This window comes from Peromyscus maniculatus, chromosome 1 (assembly GCF_049852395.1).
Source record: "Peromyscus maniculatus bairdii isolate BWxNUB_F1_BW_parent chromosome 1, HU_Pman_BW_mat_3.1, whole genome shotgun sequence".
Classification (NCBI taxonomy): domain Eukaryota; kingdom Metazoa; phylum Chordata; class Mammalia; order Rodentia; family Cricetidae; genus Peromyscus; species Peromyscus maniculatus.
Window position 1 is genome coordinate 170,736,257 of NC_134852.1, and position 24,951 is coordinate 170,761,207.

A 24,951-nucleotide genomic window follows, 5' to 3' on the forward strand; every position below is an offset into this window, starting at 1 on the left:
ACAAACTGGAAAATGACATGGGCTTTTGAAACCCTCTTTAAAAAGATCACACCTCCTAATCCTTCCCAAACAATTCCACCATCCAGGGATCAAGTATTCAATTATATGAGCCTATAGGAGCCATTTTTAAGTCAACCACCACATTGTACTCTCTGTTCCCCATAGGCTAATAGCAATATTATACTGCAAAATGCATTCAGTTCAACTTCCAAAGTCCCTACAGTCTTTCACAGTCTCAACACAGTTTAAAAATGTCAAGTTTCTTCTAAGATGCAGGTGATCTCTTAACTGTAACCCCCTGTGAAGTCAAAAGCAAATTATATACTTCCAACATACCACGGTGTATACAAATTTCTAAATGGTCTTATTAAATAAAAAACACCGAGCCAAATATAGGGGTGAAAGCCTTAGATCAGGGAAAAAGGGAAAGCCACCAGCCTACCTTACCTCACCAATTCTGCAGCTTCCAAATATGCACTACTCCTTTCTACCCACACCTTTATTGCCTTGCTGTTCTGCACTCTCGTTGGCTGTCTGAGCCCCGCTACTTCACTTCCTCTCCAACACAGCTCTCTCACTTTCTGTCTGTCTGTACAGACCTCCAGGCCTCTATGGTTGTTACTAGGATGGAAGGCATGTGTCACCACACTTGACTCTGTTCCCTAGTGTGGCCTTGAACACACAGAGATCCTGCCTGCTAAGTGATAGGATTAAGGGCGAGTGCTGCCTGACTTCTTTGTTTACTTAAAATGGCTGGCCTTTCCCCCCTGATCTTCAAGCAAGCTGCATTTATTAATGCACAAATAAAATATCAACACATTTCAGCAAAAATAAAATATCACCACACAATGGCTCAGAAGATACATTACCATTCCAAAAGGGAGGAAATGGGGCATAGTGAGGAAATACTGGACCAAAGCAACATCAACATTCAGTAGGGAAAACTCCAAATGCTGTAGTTTCATGTCTGATGTCAGAGCTTAGATGGCTCTTCCAGCTCTGCTGACTACAACATACTTTTCTGTCTTGGGCTGGATCTATTCCCTGTCTACAGCTCTCCTTGGTAGATAGCCCATGGCTCTGGCATTTCCAGTGCCTTGGGGTCTCCAACACAATGCAGGCTTTACTTTCATAGTTTCATGCAATGGCTGGCCTATCTGGGCTTGCATGCAGGGACTCCCCTGCACATGCCTGGCCTCAGCAGCTTTCTTTAATTGTGGAAGAAGAATCTACAACCCCTTTACTCATGTATTCTTCATGACTTTAAAGCCAGGGCCATGTGACCTGTGCTGCCAAGTTCTGTTGCCTGCTTGGGATGGAACTTCTCCCGCCTTGAATTATATTTGCATACATTTTGATTTGTTGATATTTTCCTTGTTTCATAAACTTTCCTTTCTATATGTTGGAAGCTTAGCTGGGTGAGGTTTTTCCTTGAGGACACCATTCCCTTTCTTTTTTTCTACATCAGTCCTGTCATCTCTCAGAACAACGCTTGGCTCTAACACTAATTTACTGATGTTCTTTTTCTCTTCAAACTGTACGTTTTGTATTTTTTTGCCCTGTTTGCGCTTTTTTTATTGTAGACCTGCATAAAAGTAGCTTAGTAATACCCACATAATAGAGTAAAATATTAGGCTGTCTTGATATATCTGCCAAGTAAATTAATTCAAAACTCTTCAAATAGCCTCCAGCAGATTTTTAAGACAAGGACAAGCAGCAGCCCCATTCTTTGCCAAAACTTAAATTGCTGGACCTCAATAGTTCACATTGCTCTTAGCACTATGGTCTTCCAAGCTCCTACTAGGATGATCTCTTAAGCTCTGCTTACAGCTTTCAACTGCTTTTCTAGTCCAAATTCCGAAAGTCTTCCACATTCCTCCCCAACCCAACACGGTCAGGGCTGTCAAAGTAACATCCCACTTCCTGGTACTAACTTCTGTCTTAGTTACTTCCATATTCTTATAATAAGACACCATGTCCAACTTCTGTAAGACACCAACTTATAGAAGAAAGGGCTTATTGTGTGCTTACAGTTTCTGAGGGTGAGTCCATGGCTGTCATGGCAGAGAGCATGGTAGCCGGCAGGTAGGCATGGTGCATGGAGCAGTAGCTGAGAGCTCACATCTTTATCCATAAGTAGATGGCAGAGGGGGGTGGGATCCCACTGGGGGAGAATAAGACCACTACCACAAATTTTGAGCCAAATTTGAAGCAATTAAATACTGGCCAGGATAATGGACACTGGCAAGGTCCATATTGGTGATTTCCAGAGTATGACACCAAATTAGTCAGGTGCTCATAAAGGCAAAATCCACAAGGCTACATACTTCCCACCTTCATTCAATCAGGGGAAAGCATGCATCTTGACATATGAATGTGTGTACAAGCATAAATTCCTGTCTATGTACCTCCTGCCTACATGTGATCAAGCCTGTCCTTGGGCAAATGGGGCTCACAGGTTAGAGGCATTCTGTTTTATAGATCTCTTAAGCACAGTAATTTAAACTTAAAACATAATTTTAACTATCACATTCAACCCTTGAATTGTATCCTGAGTCAAATCCTTAACACTGTAGTAGGTAGCTGCTCATATTGGGATCTAATAATCATCAGCTTAATGGCACTCAGATGGGAATTTATGTATCTAGTTAAGGCATTAATGATGCAAGAGCCAACAGCAATCAGCAGAAACAGAAGGGCCAAAGGCCCTATGGTGGCTGACATCAGAGTTACTATCTAGAAGAAGCCTGAAAATGAGAATAGGAAGCAGTAATGTCTCTCATTTTGGATCCTTTTTTTTTCTGCATTTTTTTTTGTACAGCAATATTATCTCTAATGATTCCCAAGTGGTTTGCATAGAAACAACATTTTTTTCTTAATATAATAACTTTCTTGTTCTGCATAGAGCAGGTTGAGTGCCTATTACATTGTAGGACTATTTCAGCTAATGAATCTATTGATAGATCTGAAACTATTTAGCTCTAAAAGGTACTTTTTTGATAATGAACCTGGAGGCCAGCATGACTCCTGCTATGCCAAAAGGCACTATAGGTAGCCATTTTGCCCCCCTCTGCCAGGGAGTTTCCTTTGAACCTAATATTCCAACCTTTTTTGAGGATAATGGGTGATGTACTCTCTTCTGTAACTATTTCCTGATGAAATTAGGACATTGTTATGAGGGTCCAGAAAGACTGGAATGCTAGTCAAAGGCCAGAAGGGGATTAGGGCAATGGGATATTCATCAGATGCACATGGTTAACTGACCCAGCTTAAGAAACAGGGAACAATCACCATCAGCTTTTAGCAAGTCCAGGGCTCTCCAGTTTTGTAGGACTAGCAGGAATTGGCATGGTGTAGATCACTCTTGGAGCAGTGTGTAGTCCTCAGCTGATTCCTGGATGACGTTTCTTAGCTAAGTGGAAATCTACTGATTTAAATATAGATTAAGGATAGAAGTTAAAGTTAAGAAACTTAAAGGGAATCTTACATTTGGAACTTCCAATCTCATCGTCCTGGTATTTGGGGGAGGGGAGGAGTCCTAAGTCTTTGTGAGAGGTGGATCCAAGTCTTCCGACTCCTTTGACTTCCTGAAACTTACATGATTGCTTTTTTTGTTTATAAAAGAGATAAAAGTTTTAAATATATTAACATTATCATTGTTTGTAATCTGTATTAAAATCTACATTACAGAATGTAGTAAATGTACAAAAAGCAGCTAACAGGTGTCTATAAAACAGCTGGAGCAGACTCATGCCTTTGAGTCATAGCAAAAGCTATGGCTTTGGGCTAAAAAATCATGAACATTCTTTTCTCTTGCCAGAGGGCTGGATATATGGATTGGACAGAGATGTGTCTAGCCCAGTGAGAAGGACCTTTAAGTCTATACTTAGAAGACAATCAAAGGAAATTTAAAATCTTGAGCTTGTGACTACGATATAGTTAGTACTTTACCATCTTATCATAACTCCGTTGATCAATGTTAAATCTCTGAACTTTGAAACCTTAGTATAACAATAGCATAGAGAGGGAAGGAAATCTGAAACATTCCTCATTCTTCACATACCTTAAATAACTTCCTTAGACTTTTATAACTCGAATTTACACATCTTAAAATACTTTTTCTTTTAGATCTTCACAACTTAAGCTTCAAACCTTTTTATTTCCATCTAATCATTACCATGAGGCACAAGTAGTTAGTTACTGAGAACAGTCATTGCAAAACAAGTTTCTTTTTTCTTTTTTTGAAATAAATGAATAGTAAAAAGTTACCTCTGAGACATGTTTATCCTTTAATACGAAGCCCATTAGCAAGATAAACCTGTCTGCCTTTCTCAGCAGGAGACCTAGTAGCTCTAGAAAAATCAAGGCTTTATTTTTACATATAAAGTGAACTACCAAGGTAGCTGCAGTCTTGGGGGAGGAGCTGGTTGCCTGTTGCTGCTATGGACACCACCAGAGATCTGAGAAGGATAAATTATAGCAGGAAGTATAAACCAAATGGCCTTTGTAGCGATTAAAATGACAGAGACTTACCTGCTACCTGGGAGGCTCCTGCGGTCTCTACGACTGCATTGTGGGGCAGAGGTTGGAGGTCTTTGGTTGTTACACAGGACAACATTGCATCTCCAGTTGCTGTACAGGACAGCATAGGTCTTTGACTGCCAGTCTCAGAAGGTCTGAGAGCTTTTCTTGTGGACAAAGAACTTGGAAAAATTGGCCTACTTTGACTTAGAGTAGACAGTCAACCGACAGTGTCCTCAGTTTGTGCAGGGCCCTGGCAGCTGGGGAGTCATGAGGAAGTTTTTCCCCAGTGGTTAGCATCACTACAATCTAGGTCTATGCCTAATTTGTTTTTGTTTTCTTTGGAGACCTTAGGGTTGCTTCTAGAATCTGGCATTTCTGTCTATCACAGGAAGCTTTTTCCCATTAATCATTTTAAATGCCAGATTCATCAGATCTCTAAAAAGTTTTGAGTGCCATCTATTAAGTGTACTTGATTTCATTGGGTATGGTGGTGCATGGCTTTAATCCTAACACTTACAAGGCAGAGGCAGGTGAATCTCTTTGAGTTTGAGGTGAGCCTGGTCTACAAAGTGAGTTCCAGGACAGTCAGGGCTACATAGAGAAACCTTGTCTTGAAAAATAAAACAAACAACAACAAAAAAGTGTAACTGATTTCAAATTAAATTTACTTTTTGTTGTTATTATTACTTGCTTTAGGCTTAACCTTGAAAACATACAAGACACTAAATAAATCTTATTCCTATAATTAATTACATTAGTACTTTGTATGATTACAAGTATAGTTCTGAACACATTAAGGGATTTGATCATTTATGACTATTAGCTTTCATATCTTAATCATCTTTAACAGTTTGCTATAAGTCGGTGGCTTTTATAGGATTAAGATTTGCATTTTTTATCCCTGCTAGGTTTAGTCTTAAAAAAAATAGCAATTTTTGAATTAAAGCCCTTTTAGTATCGAAATAAAACTTTAAATCATATATATAAAACCCATAGAGAGACTGGCAACATTACTTTCCTGGTCCTTACATAGTGCACCATTACAGAATATCACAGTTTCTTGTATGACTCAGTTTATCAAAATAGTTAAAGCTTAACAAAATTAACAAAGACAAAGAAGCTAGACATACATTCTCAAGTCGGTCTCTGCTAGCCTAAGTAGACCTTAGGAAGGAGAGACATTCTATAGACTCTTTGCCGGACTGATTAGATCACTGCATTTGCTGCATCATATGATAGGAACATCCCAGTTTCTAGTGTTTAGGGTTTGGTGCTCATAGCTGTGGCCCTAACTCATTTATTTATTTTTACTAATCTTTTAAAGATTACATATTAATAAAGACATTGCAATGTAATCTGTTTTATAAACTTAAAATGTCCCATAGCCTTATAAATTTAAATATTTAAAAAAAACCTAGTTTTTTTTTATTTTTTAAATTCTCATTTATTGTGGAAATTTATGACTCTAACAATAATGTTATTTCATCAAAATCCCAGAGCTAATTGCAGTTAGGTACAAAACTCTGATTATAAAAATACCACTGGGACTGAGGATTGACCATTCCTTAGTCAGACTGATGAGAACAGGAGGAAGAAAGGGGTCAGATTGGGAAGGGACCCCAAAGCAGTAATTCTAAGAATGTCACTACTGGAGGCCAGGGATGACAGAAGAGAGTTATGTTTTCCAGTTTCTTGTTATCTCTTCCCCTACTCTGGAAGGTAAAATGAGGAATTGACAGAAAACTAAGGTTTTTGGTAACACTCAGGAATTTCCTTTTTAAAAAGTTTAAGATCTCTCAACTGTGGGCTCCTACAATATAAAAAAATAGCTTAAGTACCCTTTCTTTTTTACTTCAAGAGAGATGGAGCAGGGCACAGCCACAGTCTAGACAAGGCAAAACCAAAGTCCAGCAATGCAAGCAGCTCCATGCTCAACATCTGGATTCACTCGCCATCTTCTGGGGCTTCTCAAAGGGGCTTGGGTTACATCTCTAGCTCCACCATCAGCAGCACATAAAACCTGTCTTCTAGGTCCCAGCTAGCTCCATTACATTGTGGCTGTTGTTCCTGGTGGCTATCACATGGCACCAGCATCTCCAAAACTGCTGGGGTCCCTCTCTTGGGCTCTCCTTAGGAACTCTAGCCCCTGCCACACACTGCCAAGCCTCAGCTATTCTCCATGACCCTTTCATGCCTTTAAAACCAATGTCACTTAGGCGAATCTTCCATTACAAAGTTTGGATGCCAGTATGAGGTACATTCTATATAAATGCATATTAAAGCTGCACTATATATAACGATATTATGTTATATGCACTGTACACAAGTGCAGCTTTAATACTTTATTAAGCAACCATTATTTTTAAATCCTGTCTTTCTAAACCTTGTTTTTATGACTTTGTTTTTGCGACAAGAATTATCATACAAAAATCCATCCTGATCCCAAACACCTGGGAGACCTGTTGTTGCCTCCTAGGCTGGAAAGACCATGTGGTTACTTACCTTTAATCAAGGTGGCAGTGAGGTTACATGGCATCCACCTTTTTTAACCCTAGCAATGGTGGCTGCCAGCCATGTGGCTACCTCCATCCCAGTGGGGGACAGTAGCTAAGATGGTGGGAAACCACATCTTGCTTATACCCCAAGACGGTGTCACACCACATGGTTCCTTCAAGGTTTTATATATATAATTTAACTATCAACCCCTGTATTACAAGTTTTAAGTTCACTTTTTTTTTGTTACAGATTTTTAACCATACCCAACAAACTTACAAATCTTTAGATATAGGAAATTCACATAGTAGTCATTCAAATCTGGAGATAAGGTTATATATATATCTTAAAAAGTTTTAGGGAGTTAAATGAAACCAAAGGTGTTGTGTGTTTGTTTGTTTTAGCTGTTTTGCTTTCCTCTTTTTCCCCTGTTACAAAATCGGGTGGCTCACCTGACATAGGACAGAGAAAGGACTTTGAAATAAGCATGCTTGGCTCTAGAGAGGGGAGAACCCAAACCCAGCTACAGAGCCAGCTTTTCAATAAAGCAGAACAGCATAAAATAACATACTAAATCCAGTCCAGTGACCAAAAATCTCAGAGATAAGAAATTCTGAACCCTAGCTGTCAAAGCTACCATGGCAAGTGTGTTAGTGGCGGCTGGTGCCAGCAGCAGTGGCAGGGACAACAAAAACAAAGCCGATAGACACAGAACATAGAGAGCCCATGCGCTCAAAGGAGGGCAGTCAGAAACAAAACATGTGGTGGCAACCATCATTCATACAGTCAACTGAGCCTGACCCATTTCTGCCTCGGCTCCTATATCTGCAACAAGACTCACAGACACACCAGAAATCACAGACCCATCCACACACACAAAACCTACAGACAAAACTTTACATTTCACTAGGCCCGGCTGATTTCCATGTTGGTTCCCAGTATCCAAACAATGAGAATCATGCAGGTGTTATGATGCCTTGCTTTTTGCCCTGGAGAGGAGAATATTGGCTCCTGTTGAACTCCACATCCTAGATTGGGATCCCAACAGAACCAGATGTCACAGAAAATTACTATAACTCATCAGGGAAGGCCTCCATAAGGGCTTGCTGTTTTTCTCACATGGCAGTTTACTCTGATAGTCTGTGAAACCAAAAGCATGCCTTGGAGCCTTGGAACATCTCAACGTGCATCTCACGTGGCAACTAAGGAAGGTGGAGAGCAGGAGAAATAGTCTTCCCTAGTGAAGACCACCACAGACTGAACAGTCAGCCACTGAAAACAGACATACAAATAACAGTATATGGACTAAGAGTGACTTTTTTTTTTTATATTTATGTTCCTTATCTTCAAGCAGGGTTTATCAAATGACCTAATGTTAACTTGATTACTTGGGTAAAGAACCAAATAAGGGTCTTGGGTTAATATGTCAGCATATGTTTTTTGAAGGAAACAAAACATCCCCACTAGAGATATTTACAATGACATGTACAGATAAACATTTAGCAAACAAGATTTTATTAGTTTCTTCCCTGTGAATGGAATTGTTATCTCAATCCAATTTATTTGCAGTTTACTCTTAAACGAGTCTACTGAAGAATGTGCCATGTTGTTTTTTCATCAATTAATGGCCAGATATCATAATTTTGAGTCCATGCATTCAAAATAATTTTAAAAATTGCCTTATGTCTTTTCTGAATATAGATCTAAAATGGATTTTATTTGGAGTGTGAGAAGTATATTTGAACTACAGGGTTGGAGGTATTTTCTGTCTCAATCATTTTGATTTTGTCTTAGGATCTCCTCCCACCGGGATTATCCAATAGAAGGTTTTCCAATGTTTGTCATGCAAAAGAATGAATACATTAGTGACTAACAATGGGCTGATCCATCAGATAATTGCAGTGGTAACCTGCAGGCAGCTGGAAAGTTGGCTCTGAGACGTTAGAAAGACATGAGGGCTGGGCATATAGATTTATCATATTCCTCCCTGGGAAGATAGAGGAAATCAAAATCACCTGGGATTAGAATACATACTGTGTTAGAGAGAGGGAAGAACATAGGAGGTAGGCTTAGCTTTGGGAAGCAGGTAAGATATAGCTGTCACTTATGGATGGAAGCAAATCAAGAAGAGAGCAAAAACAATTCCTACAGAATAATGTGTTTATTGGTTTTCTTCCTATCTTCACCATTAGGGTTTCAGAGATGTTCTTCCAACTGAAAGAAATGAACGACAAAGTATCTTTTATAAAAGACTCCCTGCTATCCTTGGACAGCCAGGTGGGACACCTCCAGGATCTCTCGGCCCTGACTGTTGACACCCTAAAGGTCCTTTCAGCTGTTGACACTTTGCAAGAAGATGAGGTTCGTCTGGCCAGCAGAAAGAATTCTACTTGTAGAAAACATCCCCACAGCTGGACCAATGTCATCTGTGCAAATGTTCTAAGCAGCATGGAGGGCTGTGAAAAGAAGAAATTTCAGTATTATAGCATGCCCCCTTCTTTGCTGCGGAGTCTTGCTAGAAGCCAGCTTCCCCCAAGAGGGCAGAATGGTGCCCTCTTAGAGATTGCACACGGTAAGAGAGAGGCCTCACAGGTAAGAGAAGAAGAGGAGGAAGAAGAAATTGAATCAAGGACAGTTGCTTCTGGGGTGTCTCATGTCAGACAAGCACACTCTAAGTATGGCCAGTTTCTCCTGGTCCCGTCTTCTGAAAAGCAAGTCCCTTTTTCTTTGGAAAAACCCCCACATATTTTCAGATCGTCTGAGGAGGCCCACATAGATGGCCTGGCACTGGAACATGTATGCCAACATGATATCACCATCCATCTGCCTGTGCAGACCCCTGCTGCCTCCCACCAAGCATTGGTAGCAGAACACAAGGAGCAGCATGAGGCAGTGACACAGATGTCAGACAAATATGACAAGGCAGAAGAAGAGCCACTCACGCTGAGTGGCATGCCTGCTCCCACAACAATGACTTCTCTTCCTTCCCGGGCCATCAACATGCAAGCTGAAGGTGGATATGTGAATTGGGCATTTTCAGAAAGTGATGAAACTGGTGTGTTTAGTTTTAAGAAAAAGTGGAAAACGTGCTTGCCCTCCACTAGCAGCAGTGACTCCATTCCAGGCAGAGAATGCCCCCTGCACAGAGGAGGCAGGTCCAGACTGGATAACTCAAGAAGACTGGCCCAGAGTAGTGAGCGCTCAGTGGTGGCAGGACCATGGTCCCAGCCAAGAAGATCTTTTTGGATCAATCCTCTCTGTAGAGACAGACCTCTGATTAGGAGTCATAGTTTTAGGTTCCACAAGGAGGAGAAACTGAGGAAGATCTGGAAGAACAACAGTAAGAAACAAATGTTTTAATTTTTTAATTTTTTTCTCACTCATTTTCTTAGTTTTTATTTTTCAAACTTTTCAATGTATTTTGGTCATACTCTCTTTCATCTTCTAACTCCTCTCAGATCTTCCCTTACCCTCACAACGTCATGTTCTTTCTCTCTCCAAAAACAAATATACAAACAAACCAAAACCTAGCTCGAAACAAAACAAAAAGCACACACACACACACACACACACACACACACACACACACACACACACAATCATGGAGTTGTTTGCGTTAGCCAATTCCTCCTGACCATGGGGCTTGCCCTGCCTGGGGTCCAGTTGACTTAGCCATGGCACTGCACTGGAGAAAGGTGATTCTTGCTCTGTCTCGCAGCAGCTATTAATTGCAATAGCTTCTTGGTTAAGGGCGGAACTTAGTGTTCACTTCCCCTTCTTACTGGCATTTTTGTCTTGCATGAACTTGTGTAGGTCCTGTGCACGCTGTCACAGTCCTTGTGAGTTCATATGTGCATCAAGCCCACTTTGTCTGGAAAGCGCCGTTTCCTTGGAGTCATCCATCATCTCTATTTACCACAGTCTTTTTTTCCACCTTTTTCTTTTCTGTATTGATTCCTGAATCTTGAGGGGTGATGTGTGATAAAGACATCCATTTATGGCTGGGTTGGGTGAGGAGCAAACATTTTAAAAAGTGTGGTCATTTTCATTGTTACTCTTCTGAAAATGCCTGCGGTTATTGAGGATAGCATCATTCTTCTCATTATCCCAGCCCCCTCTTTAAGACAAAATTGTCTCTGTATACAGCCTTCAGCATTCACATGTACACTATTTCTCTTCCAGGCCATTCAAGATCCTCAGAGACAGGGTCAACATGGATCAAAGCAAAACTCCTCACCAAGAACAGGAGTCTGTCCAAGAAGAAGACGAGGACTCAGGGACTCCAGGTGCCAGTAAGTGTTCCTCCCTTTGTACTTCAGGCTTTGAGCAACTGACTTAGTGGCATCTCCCCTTGGCTCCTGCTGTGAACACACAATCGCATTGTACAGGGAAGAGTGAAGACACACATTGTGACTTGTTTATCTCCTCACAAGCTGAAAGCCGGTCAGGTTGTTTCCAGTTTGGGCTAGTCTAAGAGAGCCTGAGTGAACATTTGTGTATAAGTCCTTTCATGAACATTTGTTTTCATTTCTCTTTGACAAGCACTTGGGAGAGGGTGAGGAATGCCAGCATCCTGTGGTGTGTAATTGTTAGCAATGCCACTACATGGCTTTCTGTGTCCGTGCATGGTTTATGAGTATACCAGCTGTTCTGCTTCCACATCTGTTTGCATGAAGCTCGAACTTAATCTCAGGTGCACTGGTGGCCCTGTAGAGTGCACGGTTGTGAGGTTAGTGAGTATTGACTCAAGCTCCTAGGAGAACTTCCATGTGTTGTCTGGACTCATCTGTCTGGGCCATTTCTAGAATGTAGAACTGGACTTGTTCACTGACTGTGAAGTTGTAAACTCTTGCTGTGCATTCTAGTCTGTTGTTGGGTGTTTTTGAGAACCCCCTTCCCCACTGGCATGTTACCCCTTTGTTCTCATAACTGTTCTCAGATGTACAGAGATTTATTTTTTAAATTTTGATTAAATATTTGACTTTTTCCTTCTGTAGCTAAAGGTTTGCTTTCCCTTCCTGAACCCAAGATATTCACAAAGACTTTGCGTTTTGTTTTCCGATAGGATTCCTAATACTTTTAGTTTCAACAGTAGCTCTAAAGCCCATTTTAAGGTAATTTTTGTATATGGGAATAGGAAAGGACTGAATTTTCTCTCTCATATGAATATCAAAAAATTCTGTCATTTCTTGGTAAAAATGTGACTTTTTTTTTCTATTGAATTACCTTAACATTTGTCAAAAGCTAATTGACTATACAGACCCACACAGTATGTGTGGCTCTATTTTGGTCTATCTCCATGCCAATACTAAATCTATCTCAACTACCGAAACTTTATAAGTTGTGAAATCATGCATAAAAGAAATCCTTCGTTTTTCAAGAAATGATTTGGCTATTTTATGTTCTTTGCATTCACATATAAATTTAGTCTCAGATTTTAGTTTTTACACAGAAGCCTTCTGGGATTTGGAACAGAATTGCTCTGAATCTGCATGCCAGTTGTGGAAAAATTGACATCTTATCCACAGTTAGGTGTCTGATCTATTGGAAGTGATATATGTCTAGCTAGAGGTCTTCTTTAACTTTTCTCAGTAATTCTTTGTAGTTTTTAGGATTCAGGTCTTGAGTATCTCTTGTTACATGTATATCTAAGAATTGAAAGTTTTAAAATTTATTGTAATTGTAGTTACCTTAAAACAGTAAATTTCTCTCTCTCTCTCCCTCTCTCTCTCTGTGTGAGTGTGTGTATGTGTGTGTGAGTGTGTGTGTGTGTGTGTGTGTGTGTGTGTGTGTGTAAAGCCTTGGTCTTATATTTCACAATTTTGCCAAACTCACTTTTGCTTTTGAAAGTTTTTTGATGATGTTTTATTTAAGAGATGATATTGATGATGCTGTTTTAATTCTTAATTTTCAGTCTGGACATATTAACTTTTTTTTGCCTGATCACACTGCTAAAACACTTAATGTTAAAGAGAAGGGATGGAAGTGGGCATCTTTCCACTTTTTTTCTTTGAACTATAATGGAGGCAGAACCAGGGCCTTTGTGTTTTCTTTTATTGTTCCTGGAAAGTCTTTTGTTTTTAAATATGATATTTGTCAATATTATTGTGCACCAATTTAGATGGTTTTCTTCTTTACCTTGTTAATTGATTTTATAATGTTAGAGTTAAGATTTTGAGCATTAAACCAGCATTACTGGGATAAACACCACTTGTCCACCTATGTACATTTACATATGATATTAATTTTGCTGGTCTTTTTGCACCTGTGTTGGAGCATTGTCTTTAGTTATTGTCATAGCTTTGGTTTGGGTATCAGAATTATCCCAGGACCATTGTGTACATTGGGTGTATGTCTTCAGTTTTTTTTTTTTTTTTGTGAGTTTGTAAAAAGTTGATAATCTTTCAACATTACATATTCAGTTGAATTATCCAATAAAACCATCCTTGTGGGAAAGTTTTTAACTACATATTAAGTATCTGTAACAGTTATAGGACTATATAGATGATCAAATTCTTAAGTGTTTTTTCGACCATTTCTGTATTTAAAGTCTTTATCCATTTTGTGTAGTGTTTCCTGCACATCTCTGCTCCTGGTAAACTGGGACATCTCTTCCTTTCTCTTGGTTAGTTGAGCCAAGGGTCTGTGGATCTTATTAATTGGCATAGTGTTATTTCTGATAGGTCCTGTTCCCCTGCCCCTCTCTCCAGCTCTGTCTTTGAGGCAGGGCATCATTATGTGTTCTGGCTGGTCTGGAACTTATGCTCCTCCCGCCTCAGTGCCCCAGAAGCTGGGATGACAGGTGTGCTCTACCTGCCTCCTTGTGACATTTTCTTGTTGCTGCTTTATTGCTGCATGAAGGACCTGCAGTGACACCATCTCTTAAATCCTGGACATTTGAATTTATGTTTCCTTCCTTTCTTTCATAACCAGTCTGGCTGCAGGTTTTTTTATCTGTTTTGTTAATTTTTTTTCTTTTTGAAGAACCAACTCAATTTTATTGATTTTTCTTTGAATTCAATTCTGTTTCCTTTGTTCAGTTTACTTTGGGTTTGACTTGATTTTCTCTTTCTAGTTTAAGTTAGAAAATTTGGCTAATGATTTGGGAATTTCAAGTATTTAAAAAGAGTATTTTAATTCATTCACTGACAATTCCATGCATGTAAATATTTTAACTTTTATTTTTGAATATAGGCATTCAAGTGCACATAGTCAGGTCCTACAAACTCTAGGATTGTTCTCATGTTAGTCCAGTGACTTTTTTTTTTTTTTTATTTATTTTTCGAGACAGGGTTTCTCTGTGTAGCTTTGCGCCTTTCCTGGAGCTCACTTGGTAGCCCAGGCTGGCCTCGAACTCACAGAGATCCGCCTGGCTCTGCCTCCCAAGTGCTAGGATTAAAGGCGTGCGCCACCACCGCCCGGCTCAGTCCAGTGACTTTTAAATATATTCTCAGAATGACTCTCTTTTTCAAGAGTTCATCTTTCATGCTCTTCATGTGTTGTTTTATTTTCTTTTTCATTTACATGTATTTTTTTCTGAATAAACTGGTGCTTAAAAGATACTCAGCTCTTTTTGTTACAATAATAAGCATTGAAGGCTTTTCATTACTGTTTAATCTCCTTATTTGTTCTGGGTCTGTTTAACTTGTTGGTCGTTTATTATTGGCTTAACATCAGTGGTTTACATGAGTCTAGAAATTTGTCTATTTTTGCTCTTTTCTACTTTGTGTAGTATAGGTTTTTAAAGCATTCTTTTTTAATATTCTGAATTTCTTTGGTGTCTGTTGTAATATTTTCCTGATCATTTTAGCTTCTGTTAAATTGGGTTCTCTCTTTCTTTCTTTCGGTTAGTTGGGCCCAGGTTCTGTCAATCTTGTTTACTTTCTCAAAGAACCAGCTCTTAGATTCATTGATTCTTTGTATTATTTTCTTTTTCATTAATTTTTGCTTTGATTTTTATTATTTCTTTCAATCTACTGTTTCTGGTTTGTTCTTGTATTTACAAATGCTTAAGTTGTATCATTAAGTCATTTATTTGTGTCTTTAAAATTTTTTTAATGTCAGTGCTTGGAGCTATAAATTTTCCTGTTAGGACAGCTTTTATGGTGTCCCAGGGTTTTTTTTTTTTTCTTTTTTTCAGTGTATTTTGTTTTCATTTTCATTTAGTACCAGAAATCTTTTAATTTCTTTTTGAGCCCATTCGTCATTCAGTAATGTGTTGTTTAATCTTCATGGGCTTGTGTAATTACTGGGGATTCATTTGGTGTTGATTTTAAGCTCTATTGCATTGTAGTCAGAAAGAATAAATGGAATTATTTCAATTTTAAGAATTTGTTAAGATTTGTTTTATATCTCATTATGTGGTCTATTTTAGAGATAATTCCATGGGTTGTTGAGTAGAATGTACATTCTTTGGTCTTGGGTGGAATATTCTATAAATATCTATTAAGTCCATTTGATGTACATTGTCATTTAATTCTGATTTTATTTTATTTTATTTTATTTATTTTTTGTTCAGATGACCTATCTACTGCATAAAGTAGGGTACTGAAATTATCCACTATTATTGAGCTGGAGTTTATTTGCTTTTTTACACCCAGAATTATGCTTTTTATGAAAGTGAGCTTACCAAGTGTTTGGGGCATCTATGTTTATGATCATAATATCTTCTCAGTTAATTGTTTCCTTGACTAGAATTTCTCTTCTTATTAGTTTTAGTTTGATTTTGATTTTATTAGATACTAGGATAATGACAGTTGTTTGGAATCTCATTTGCTTGGAATGAGATTTTTTTCATCTTTTCCTTTTTTGACTTTAAGATGATACCTACTTTCAAGGTAAACTGAGTTCCTTGTAGAAACAGAAGGATGAATTTTGTTTCTTAATCCATTCCACTAACCTTAGGTGAATGGGGAGTTGAAGTGATTGATATTTACATTTATTATTGATAGGTTGATTGATACAATTTTGTTATTGTTATCATTGCTATTTTGCTACTTGTGGTGTTAGCCCTATTTTTGTGTTTCAGTAATTATAGCTTTGTTCTTTTTCTATACTCTCTTGGATGCTTATTCCTGTCTTCAGCCTGGAGTATGACTTCCACAATTCTTTGTACGGCTGGTTTGGTGGACATGAATTCTTTTAGTATGTTTGTATTTATCCAGCTATGATGGATAGTTTTGCTGGTGCAGTGTTCTATGTTAACATCTGTGATCTTTAAGAACTTGAAGTACATTATTCCTCACTCCTCATCAAAAAAGCTTTTGTATGAAGTAGACTAAAGCCATTATAGAAACCCATAACTGGTCAAAATGCAGAGAACAACTGACCATGGGGTGCCCAGCCCCAGCCTATAGATATTGTCAACAACACAGCCCCAACACCTAACTCTTAGGGAATATTTTAGAAGAGGGAGCAGAAAGGTTATAGGGACTAGAGGACCAAGATGTCTTCTGTGAGACAGTGTCTTCTATATATTGCATCCATAATCACAAAAATATTGTTGCCTAAACAAGACCTGAACAATGACATCAGTTGATAGGTCAGTGTGGATAGAGAATATCTCATAAGGCCATACTCCTAGATGGAGAGGTATGGGCAATTAATGATTACTGAGAGAGGGAGAATCAGTCTTCTCCAGGAACAAGTCCTCAATAAGTAATCCAATTGGTCGTTACTTACAGATGCATATATGAGCAACACTAAATGGACTCAGTGTGTTGTATGTATGTATACGCACACACACACACATACACACACACCAATAGTTAAAGAAAAAGTCATGAGTTGCCATGTGTACACCTTCCCCAAATTAAGTTAAAAAAGAAACAGAAGCAACGAGACAAGATGGAGGCAATTATGTAAAATCACCTGTTAGGGGGAGAGTTAGCTTGATAAGGAAGGCTACTCTCTCAGAAGATGCTGTTGGAATACCATGGGATAAGCATTTAAAGAGATTTATTTTAGAATATTTCAAATGGTCTGGTTCAACTAGGAATTCCACCGGAGCTCAAGTACTTAAAATTTCATTCATTTCTTGCTTTGAAATTTACCAATTTGCCTGTTGTCTCTCCCTGGGAAAGATGTAAGACAGTCATGGTATACTGGCTATCTATTGCTTCAAGGTTGGAGACAATGAGGGATGGAAAGAGTAAACCAGTTTCTAAGTTCACACAAGTTCTAATGGGACAGAATTCCAATGCAAACACTTTGAATGGAAATCTTTCCCTCTCTCTAGATCAGTAGATTTTGAAACGTGATCTCCAGTCAGCGGCTTGAGCTTCCCCTGGGAAGGCATTAGATATCTGAATCTCGTCTCTCCCCTAGACCTTCTGAATAGAAAGCCTGAGGGTGCAGGCCAGTGACTGTTCCTGAGCCCTGAGTGATTCTGATGCTTATTCAGTTCCCACACCATGTTCTGGTTCTTAATCATGACGACAAAGGGAAGGTGCACAGATGTGTGTATGCTGCTAGCCTGAATGATGGGGTTTGTACGTGTCCCACGTAATTCAGGATGTGGCCAGCTCCAATCACTGCCTTCCACTGTGTGTGTCTATAAACAGAATGTAAAATATTATCAGATTAGTGTCATAGTATTCCAACAAGTGCCTTTCTCTCCAGGTGATAACGATCAATGCCTGCTATCAAAGTGACCATTTGAATTCGGAGCCAGGAGAAACAAGCTCCACGGGAGAGTACAGCAACAACTGGCTCACTGTATCCAACTTCAGCCAGATAAGTATGTGATCGGGTAGTCTTGAACCCCTACATTGGGCAGAAGCCTCTAGGGCATCTAGGACAGTAGTTCTCAACCTGTAGGTTCCAACTCTTTTGGGGAGTCAAACAACCCTTTCACAGGGTCACATATCAGACATCCTGCATATCAGATATTTACATTATGATTCATAACTAGCAAAATCACAGTTATGAAGTAGCAACAGAATAATTTTATGGTTGGGAGTCATCTCGACATGAGAAACTGTGTGAAAGGGTCACAGCATTAGGAAGATTGAGAACCACTGGTGTAGGGGGTGGTGTTTAGAACACTGGTGGTTTCTGATCTTCTTGTTTAGAGATGAAGTAAGGAGATGGCAAAAAACATCTTCAGGGAACAGTTCTTTTCTGCTTGTAACGCTTATAGAAGGGACAAAATTTCATTTGCTTAAAGGAAATTGCTGTTAGGATATGGAAAGGAAATATTCAAAATCAGATAATCTCTTATATTCAAAGAGTGTTTCCCCTAAACTGGGGTCCATCAGTCTGACTTATAGGGAGGGGAGTTTGCTTAATTTTCAGAACCCTTAAAATTCATGCAATATTGGTAAGGATCAGTAGGTCAGCCATGGTTGGTTATTTATTGTGGCCCACATGGGGTGTTTATATGTGGACAGGTGTCCCTTGAGCTTAATGAGATGCGTGGGGAAGAGCTACAGACAAGGCATAGCATGAGAAATGGGGTGAGATAAGGAAGACTGTGAGCAGAAACATACACAGACGCAGCACTGAACTTTGTGCACTGGAATTCCTTTTTAAAAAGGAAGAAATCATGTGATCAAGGACACACACCCATTTGAAATGTCTCAAGACACTAAATTTAAAGCACTGGTACATACTGTAAGGTCCTGTACTTCTTTATAAATCTTCCTTGCTCAGATGCTCTGTGGTCCTCAACTAAGTGGTAATTTTTCACGTCAACCCCAACCCCTGCCCTCCCCAGGGGACACTAGGTGAAGTCTGCAGACATGCTTTGTTGTCACAATAAAGGGTGGAGTGCTCTTGGTATCGAGTGAGAAGAGACCAGGGATGCTATGAGGCATCCTGTGATACATGGTACAGACTTCAGGACAAAGAATTATCCAGACCAAAACATCCATGCCAAAGTGGGTGAGCTCTGTTTTGTATTCAAAATACAGAACCCTTTATGAAGGCAGTGTAAATCAAGTGGACCAAAGCTGGAAGAAACATTAGAAATGAAATGGGAATGACGCTGATTTACAATTACGGCTCAGGAGGAGCTTAATTGCCTTACTCTAACTCACAGTTTATATGTATCAAACCCATGCATAAAACACCACTCTACTGATGACTCCTTGACAATACCGTGAGCGCGAGGGAGGCTGAGGCAAGAAGATTGTGTCTTCCAGGCCAGTCTGGGCTGAATAGTGAGAACTTTCATCACAATAAAATCAAAACAAGGCCGTAAGCATGCAAAGCAAATACCCTGACATAAGTTGAGGATGAATCATAGTTATATAATATATTATGTATTTCATGAATACTATAGCCTGCGTTTAGTTCTTATTTTTCATGTATAAGCTGCTTCAATTGTGTACACTCCCGTTACCTTCTCTTGTACTACTCCCTCTCCTGCTGGCTCCCCTTCCAAAATAGTTCCCTTCTACTTTCATGCTTTTTCAAATCTAGTGTTCACAGAGGAGAAAACAACATTGGTATATGTCCTACCTTGTCTGCCTTGTTTTGCTTACTATGATGACTTCTGTCCATTTCCCCTGAATAACATAATTTTTCATTCTTTATGCTGAATGAAACCCCATGGTACTTACACTCATGCTCAGATCATACTACACCATTCTTAAATACTTATGTTCTTTCCAGTGAATTTCAGACAGGAAGATATGTGTGTCAGGAGGGTCTAGGGAGGCATTTTGTTCAAAAGAGACAGAAGTCCAGGGAAACCGGCTGACCTCAAAAGTCCAGCAGATTTGGTGAGGCCTTGGAACACATCTTGAATTGAGAAGCTTTACTGTTTCTTTTGAAACATATGACAAAATAATTGAAAAATTGAGAAAATAAAATTTGGGGAATAGCAAGCTTCTTTCTCTCTCTGTCAGTGTCTCATGTAGCTCAGGTTGGCTTCAAACGTAATGTGCAGCTTAGGATGACCTTGAACTTCTGATCCTTTGGTCTCTAACACCTGAATGGTAGGGTTTCAGGTGTGCATTACCATGCCTGGTTTATGCAGTGCTGGGTCTTGAACTCAGCGTCCATGCATGCTAAGCACTCTCTCAAGGGACTGAACCTACAGCCTATGCATACCAGACATTCTACCAACTCTACCAACCCCAGTTCTCACGTAGCTCTATACATTCACAAAATTTTAAAGAAACTATGAGAAGATAAAACATTTTTCTACAATTTTTTAAATGGTAATACAGTACTGTCATTGAAACTATATTTATTGTAATTTTATCATATGACAATAGCTTTCTTTGTACTTCTTATATACTTTTCTTGTGGCACAAAAATCACATGGAAACAAATAATTATTGTCTCTTACATTTGTTACAACTCCTAGCTCTGTAGGTACAAGGTGTAAACACAATGAGATAACATTTCTCGTTATCCCTTCTAAGAAAATCATAAAAATTAAGCCTGGTGGAGAGCATTCATTTTTTTCTGTCTTTTATTGTTATTTTACTTTTGTGTTTGGCACCCTTTATAAAGGAAGAATTATTATTTTACAACTAGAATTTCATATATTTTAAAGTATGTGGAGCAGAGTACAAGAGATGGGGAATGTAAAAAAGACTGCTGAATGTGTTTTATGGAAAGAAAGCCATTATGGATTATTTAATTCCTGACTTTGATAGAAAAGTCAAAGCTAGGGTAGCTGTGATGGCTCAGTGGGCAAAGTGCTCGCTGTGCAAGCCTGAGGTCGTGAGTTCAATCCCCAGCATCTATGAAAGAGTGGGAGGAGAGAAGTGGATCCACGAAGTTGTCCTCTAACCTCCGTGTGCAAATGCCACACGTGCATGTCTCACAACAATAATAAATACATTTAAAAAAGAGAAGTAGAAGTTATTATAAATGTGGATGTGACTATAGAAGAATAGAAATAGAATATACAGTTTTCAATCACAAGGGAAAAAAAAAAAGAAAAAATGAAACTTGGTGGAACTTTCCAAAAATAGAGAAAACTACATCTAAGTTTAAATAAATGTACTGTGTCCAGATTTTTCTATTTGAGAAATGTGATTTGAATGTAACACATTTCAACCAATTTTCTAATTTTTCTTCTTCTTTTAAAAACAAGGTTTAGAACCTTATATATATCAGAAAATGAAAATGAAGGAAATTGAGCAACATACCACACGAGCCAGTAACTACCTAAAGCAGTCTCAAGAGGTAAAAATATTTTGATAGTTTTTGTAAGAATTTGTGCATTTGACACTTCATTTGTCTCTACTAACTTTATTGCCACAGTCCATAAATGGCCTCGCTTGTTACTGGCCTCGGATCAAAACCCTTGGGGACTATCTGTTCAGGTCAATCCTTGCTTACTTTCCTAACCTCTCCATATTAGCTTTTGTTCTCTTTCCTCATGCAGTCTGCTTATCCTGGGCATGCTTAGCATAAGAGAAGGAACTCACATTTTCAGACATGTGAACATTGTCACATGCAAGAGAAATAAGTTCTCTCCAAACAGAAGCAGATCTAGGGTAATCATGGGGGAATTGCTGTGAGACAGCTGATCTGAGGAGAAACTTTTACCAATTGGAGCCTTTCAAGGATAGAATGATTGGTTCCAGAGACAATGAACTCCTAGTGCGATTAGTCCAGCATGGGCTGTGGGGATGTGTTCAGACACGGGAAGAGGACTGGAGCATTGCAGGGTGAAGGTCCTTCTGTGTTCCTCTAATGCCCAGATGTCCAATTTTGCATTCTGCTTTTCTACCACCTACAAATATGTGCCTTGTTTCAGTGCCATCTTCACAGGTGGCATGCGACACAGAGCAACCCAAGGCAACAGATTTTTGGTCTTGGTTTGAATAACTGAACTTGGCAACTGTAAATACTACCTATATAAATATCCTCTGGAGTTCTTGCAACAATGGCATCTAAAAGAATTTGATACTGCTCACTTGAAGATACTTGTAAGCAGAACCTGTGTTCAAATACCAATTCTATCATTTCCATCTCTCCCCACTAAGGCTGTATGTGTCAGTTAGCCTGTGAGTGGCATTAACTATCTCTGTAAAATGCTATCTTTACAAGATTATCGGTAGTATCCAACCAAGATACCTCACAGGAACATGCCTAGGACAATGCCTGCAGTATATTGTGTCTCAAGAAGTATGACTTGGATAAACAGGAATTAGAATGAGATAAATCCAGGGTAATGCTCTTTGACACTGCCCCTCCTCATCTGGAGCAGTTGTGTACTTATGACAGGGATGTTATGATGTAATGATTGATGTTACCACATACCTAGCACAAAGAAACTCATGGAGCCAAGGCTATTTTGGCTAGTAGTCAATCATGGGCCTGGAAGGCATAGTTGGAGGTGTGAGTAACAGAGAGTTAGGATGCTTGCTCACATGTCTGTAGACCAGGAAGCAGAAAGGTGATAATGGCGCTCAGCAGGCTTTCTCATCTCTGTTTTTAACTCAGTTTGGGATGGTGCCATCTTCTTTCAGACTGTGTCTTCTCTAGAAATGTCCTCACAGACACAGCCAGAGTTGCACCTCACTGTCTTAGTTCTGTTGCTGTAAAGAGATACCATGACCACAGCGACTCTTATAAAGAAAATATTTGCCAGGTGGCGCACGCCTTTAATCCCAGCACTCGGGAGGCAGAGGCAGGCAAATCTCTGTGAGTTCGAGGCCAGCCTGGTCTACAGAGTGAGATCCAGGAAAGGCGCAAAGCTACACAGAGAAACCCTGTCTCGAAAAACCAAAACCAAAAACAAAAAAAAAACAAACAAACAAACAAAAAGAAAACATTTAATTGGGGCTGCTTGCTTACAGTTTCAAAGGTTCAGTCCATGATCATCATGACAAGGAGCATGGTGGTATGCAGGTAGAAAGGGTATTGGAGCTGAGAGTGCTACCTCTTGACCAGAAGGGCACAGGAAGTCAACTGACTGGGCAGTATTCTGAGCATAGGAAACCTCAAAGCCTGCCCCCACAATCACACACTTCCTCCAACAAGACCATACACACTCCAACAAAGCCATACTTCCTAATAGTGCCACTCCCTATGAGGTTATGGAGACCAATTACATTCAACTACCACATTCATTAATGCCCTATATGTTTCTTAATATATTAAGTTGGCGACAAAAATTATCCATTGTATCTGCCAAGTTGGACCTGCATTCCTTCCTTAATCTGTATTTCTGTAATAATTTTCATATGCTGCATTTTCCTTTTAATTTCTCCATAAAAGTGATTTCATTCAGTTAAAACCATCAACTATGGAGCTACCCTAGTTCCATGCTGACATTATGCATCTTTCTAGCTTGTGTTTCCTTTGTTGATTTAAAGAGAGGTACTGAGCCAGTCAGAGGAAGAAAGAGTGTGCTTTGCTGATGAGTCACTGAAAGGATGGACTGGGTGTGCTGGGTGCACTTGTAATTTCTGTTCCCTTCTGCTCAGGACCCAGATGAAAAGCCTTCATGGAGTCCCAGGAGTACCAACCTCAACAGGAGTTTTCTGTGAGTATTTCTATGGGGCTCTCATCAAGAGCTTCTGGATTCTGTCCTCCAGGTTGATTAGGAGCAAAAGCTTAATTTGGTCATAATAGGAAGAAGAAAATGCTTGTGAGATGATATTATTTTTCTCATATTAGCAAGAGTAGAAAAGAATATTCTCCTAATTTTCCAGTTTCTGATAATAGTTTCTCACCCAAGTCCCTTTAAGAATATTGTGATAAAATATGTACTTTGACAGCCAATGAATAATTCCTTTGTAGTATCAAAAACTTACACATGGATTGATTGTTATATCTTTTCAGATAGTAAGATTGTGAGTGTAGTTTACAGTATAAAATACATATATTTTATCATAAAACAAACAAACCAAAGCCTGTTTAAATTTATTATCCATATTTAGAAATGATGTATTTACTTTCATTTTATGTATTCTCCCTGCATATATTTATGTATACATGTGTGTGCAGTGTGCATGGAAGCCAGAAGGGATCCCTTGGACCTGTAGTTATGGACGGTTGTGTTCAACCAGGTGGATACTTGGAGCTGAAACCAAGTCTTCTGCAAGAGCAACAAGTGCTCTTAACCACTAAGCTGTCACTCCAGGCCTTGTTCTCCAGATTTCAAAAGCCATTGCCCAATGTGTTCCTTCTACAGAATGAGGTTGATCTCTATTTCCTGGTTTTCAGTGGCATTCAAATTGTCAAGGCATCAACTCTGACAAGGATTGAGACAGAAAGGGAGAGAGGGTGGGAAGGAGAGAATCTGGGTGTAGAATTGAGTATATTCCTGAATTTTGTTTCTTTGGAGAAATAAAATTTGAAACACAACCAAGTAAAGATGATTCCATTTTGTTTTAATTTTTTCAAGAGACATGGTCTCATTATGCTGCCCACGCTTGCCCTAAACTCCTGGGCTCAAGGGATCCTCCTGTCTCAGTATCCCAAGTAGCTAGTGCTGCAGGTGTTTGGTACTGTTCTGGTGTGATGCTTCTACTTCGCCTGTAGGGTGTGTGTGTGTGTGTGTGTGTGTGTGTGTGTGTGTGTGTGTGTGTGTGTGTTTACTTTTCTAGTTACAGCATCAAAATATCTACAAAGTCATGGAGTTAGAGGAAAATCACCCCCTGGGAAGGCCAGTTGATATAAAGAAGGTAGAAGATGACTTTCAGTTATGGTCCTCAGCTCTGTTGACATGGCCTTTCCTGGGAACTGCCACCACAGCCCCATGTAGGCCTGCTTCTAGACCTAAAGGACACATGACTTTCTTCTCCCAAAGGTTCAGTAGTTTGTGCTCATGCAGAGTGGTGGGTTATTGCAGCATGAAATTAAACAATAATTGTAATTGTACTTTCTTCCCCAAGGACCTTAAATACTGGAGATATTCTTTGAGTGCATTTATTCAGACTTGCCCATGGCCACTTGTGCACTTGAGCAGGGCAAGGAACAATTTAAAGAGAGCTAATTTCAGCCTGTGAACATTTAGGG

General features: G+C 39.3%; 1 protein-coding gene across 3 annotated transcripts in view; it reads left to right on the top strand.

Annotated features, from left to right (window-relative positions):
• Trpm6 (transient receptor potential cation channel subfamily M member 6) overlaps positions 1–24,951 on the top strand; it is a 160,815-nt gene that overhangs the window by 109,870 nt on the left and 25,994 nt on the right. For all 3 annotated transcript variants that reach the window (XM_076560997.1, XM_042261624.2, XM_076561004.1), the window contains exons 26-30: positions 9,210–10,357; positions 11,200–11,309; positions 17,638–17,755; positions 21,071–21,162; positions 23,415–23,473. In XM_076560997.1, the coding sequence (XP_076417112.1) occupies positions 9,210–10,357; positions 11,200–11,309; positions 17,638–17,755; positions 21,071–21,162; positions 23,415–23,473 (1,527 nt within the window). The remainder of the gene's footprint in view (positions 1–9,209; positions 10,358–11,199; positions 11,310–17,637; positions 17,756–21,070; positions 21,163–23,414; positions 23,474–24,951) is intronic.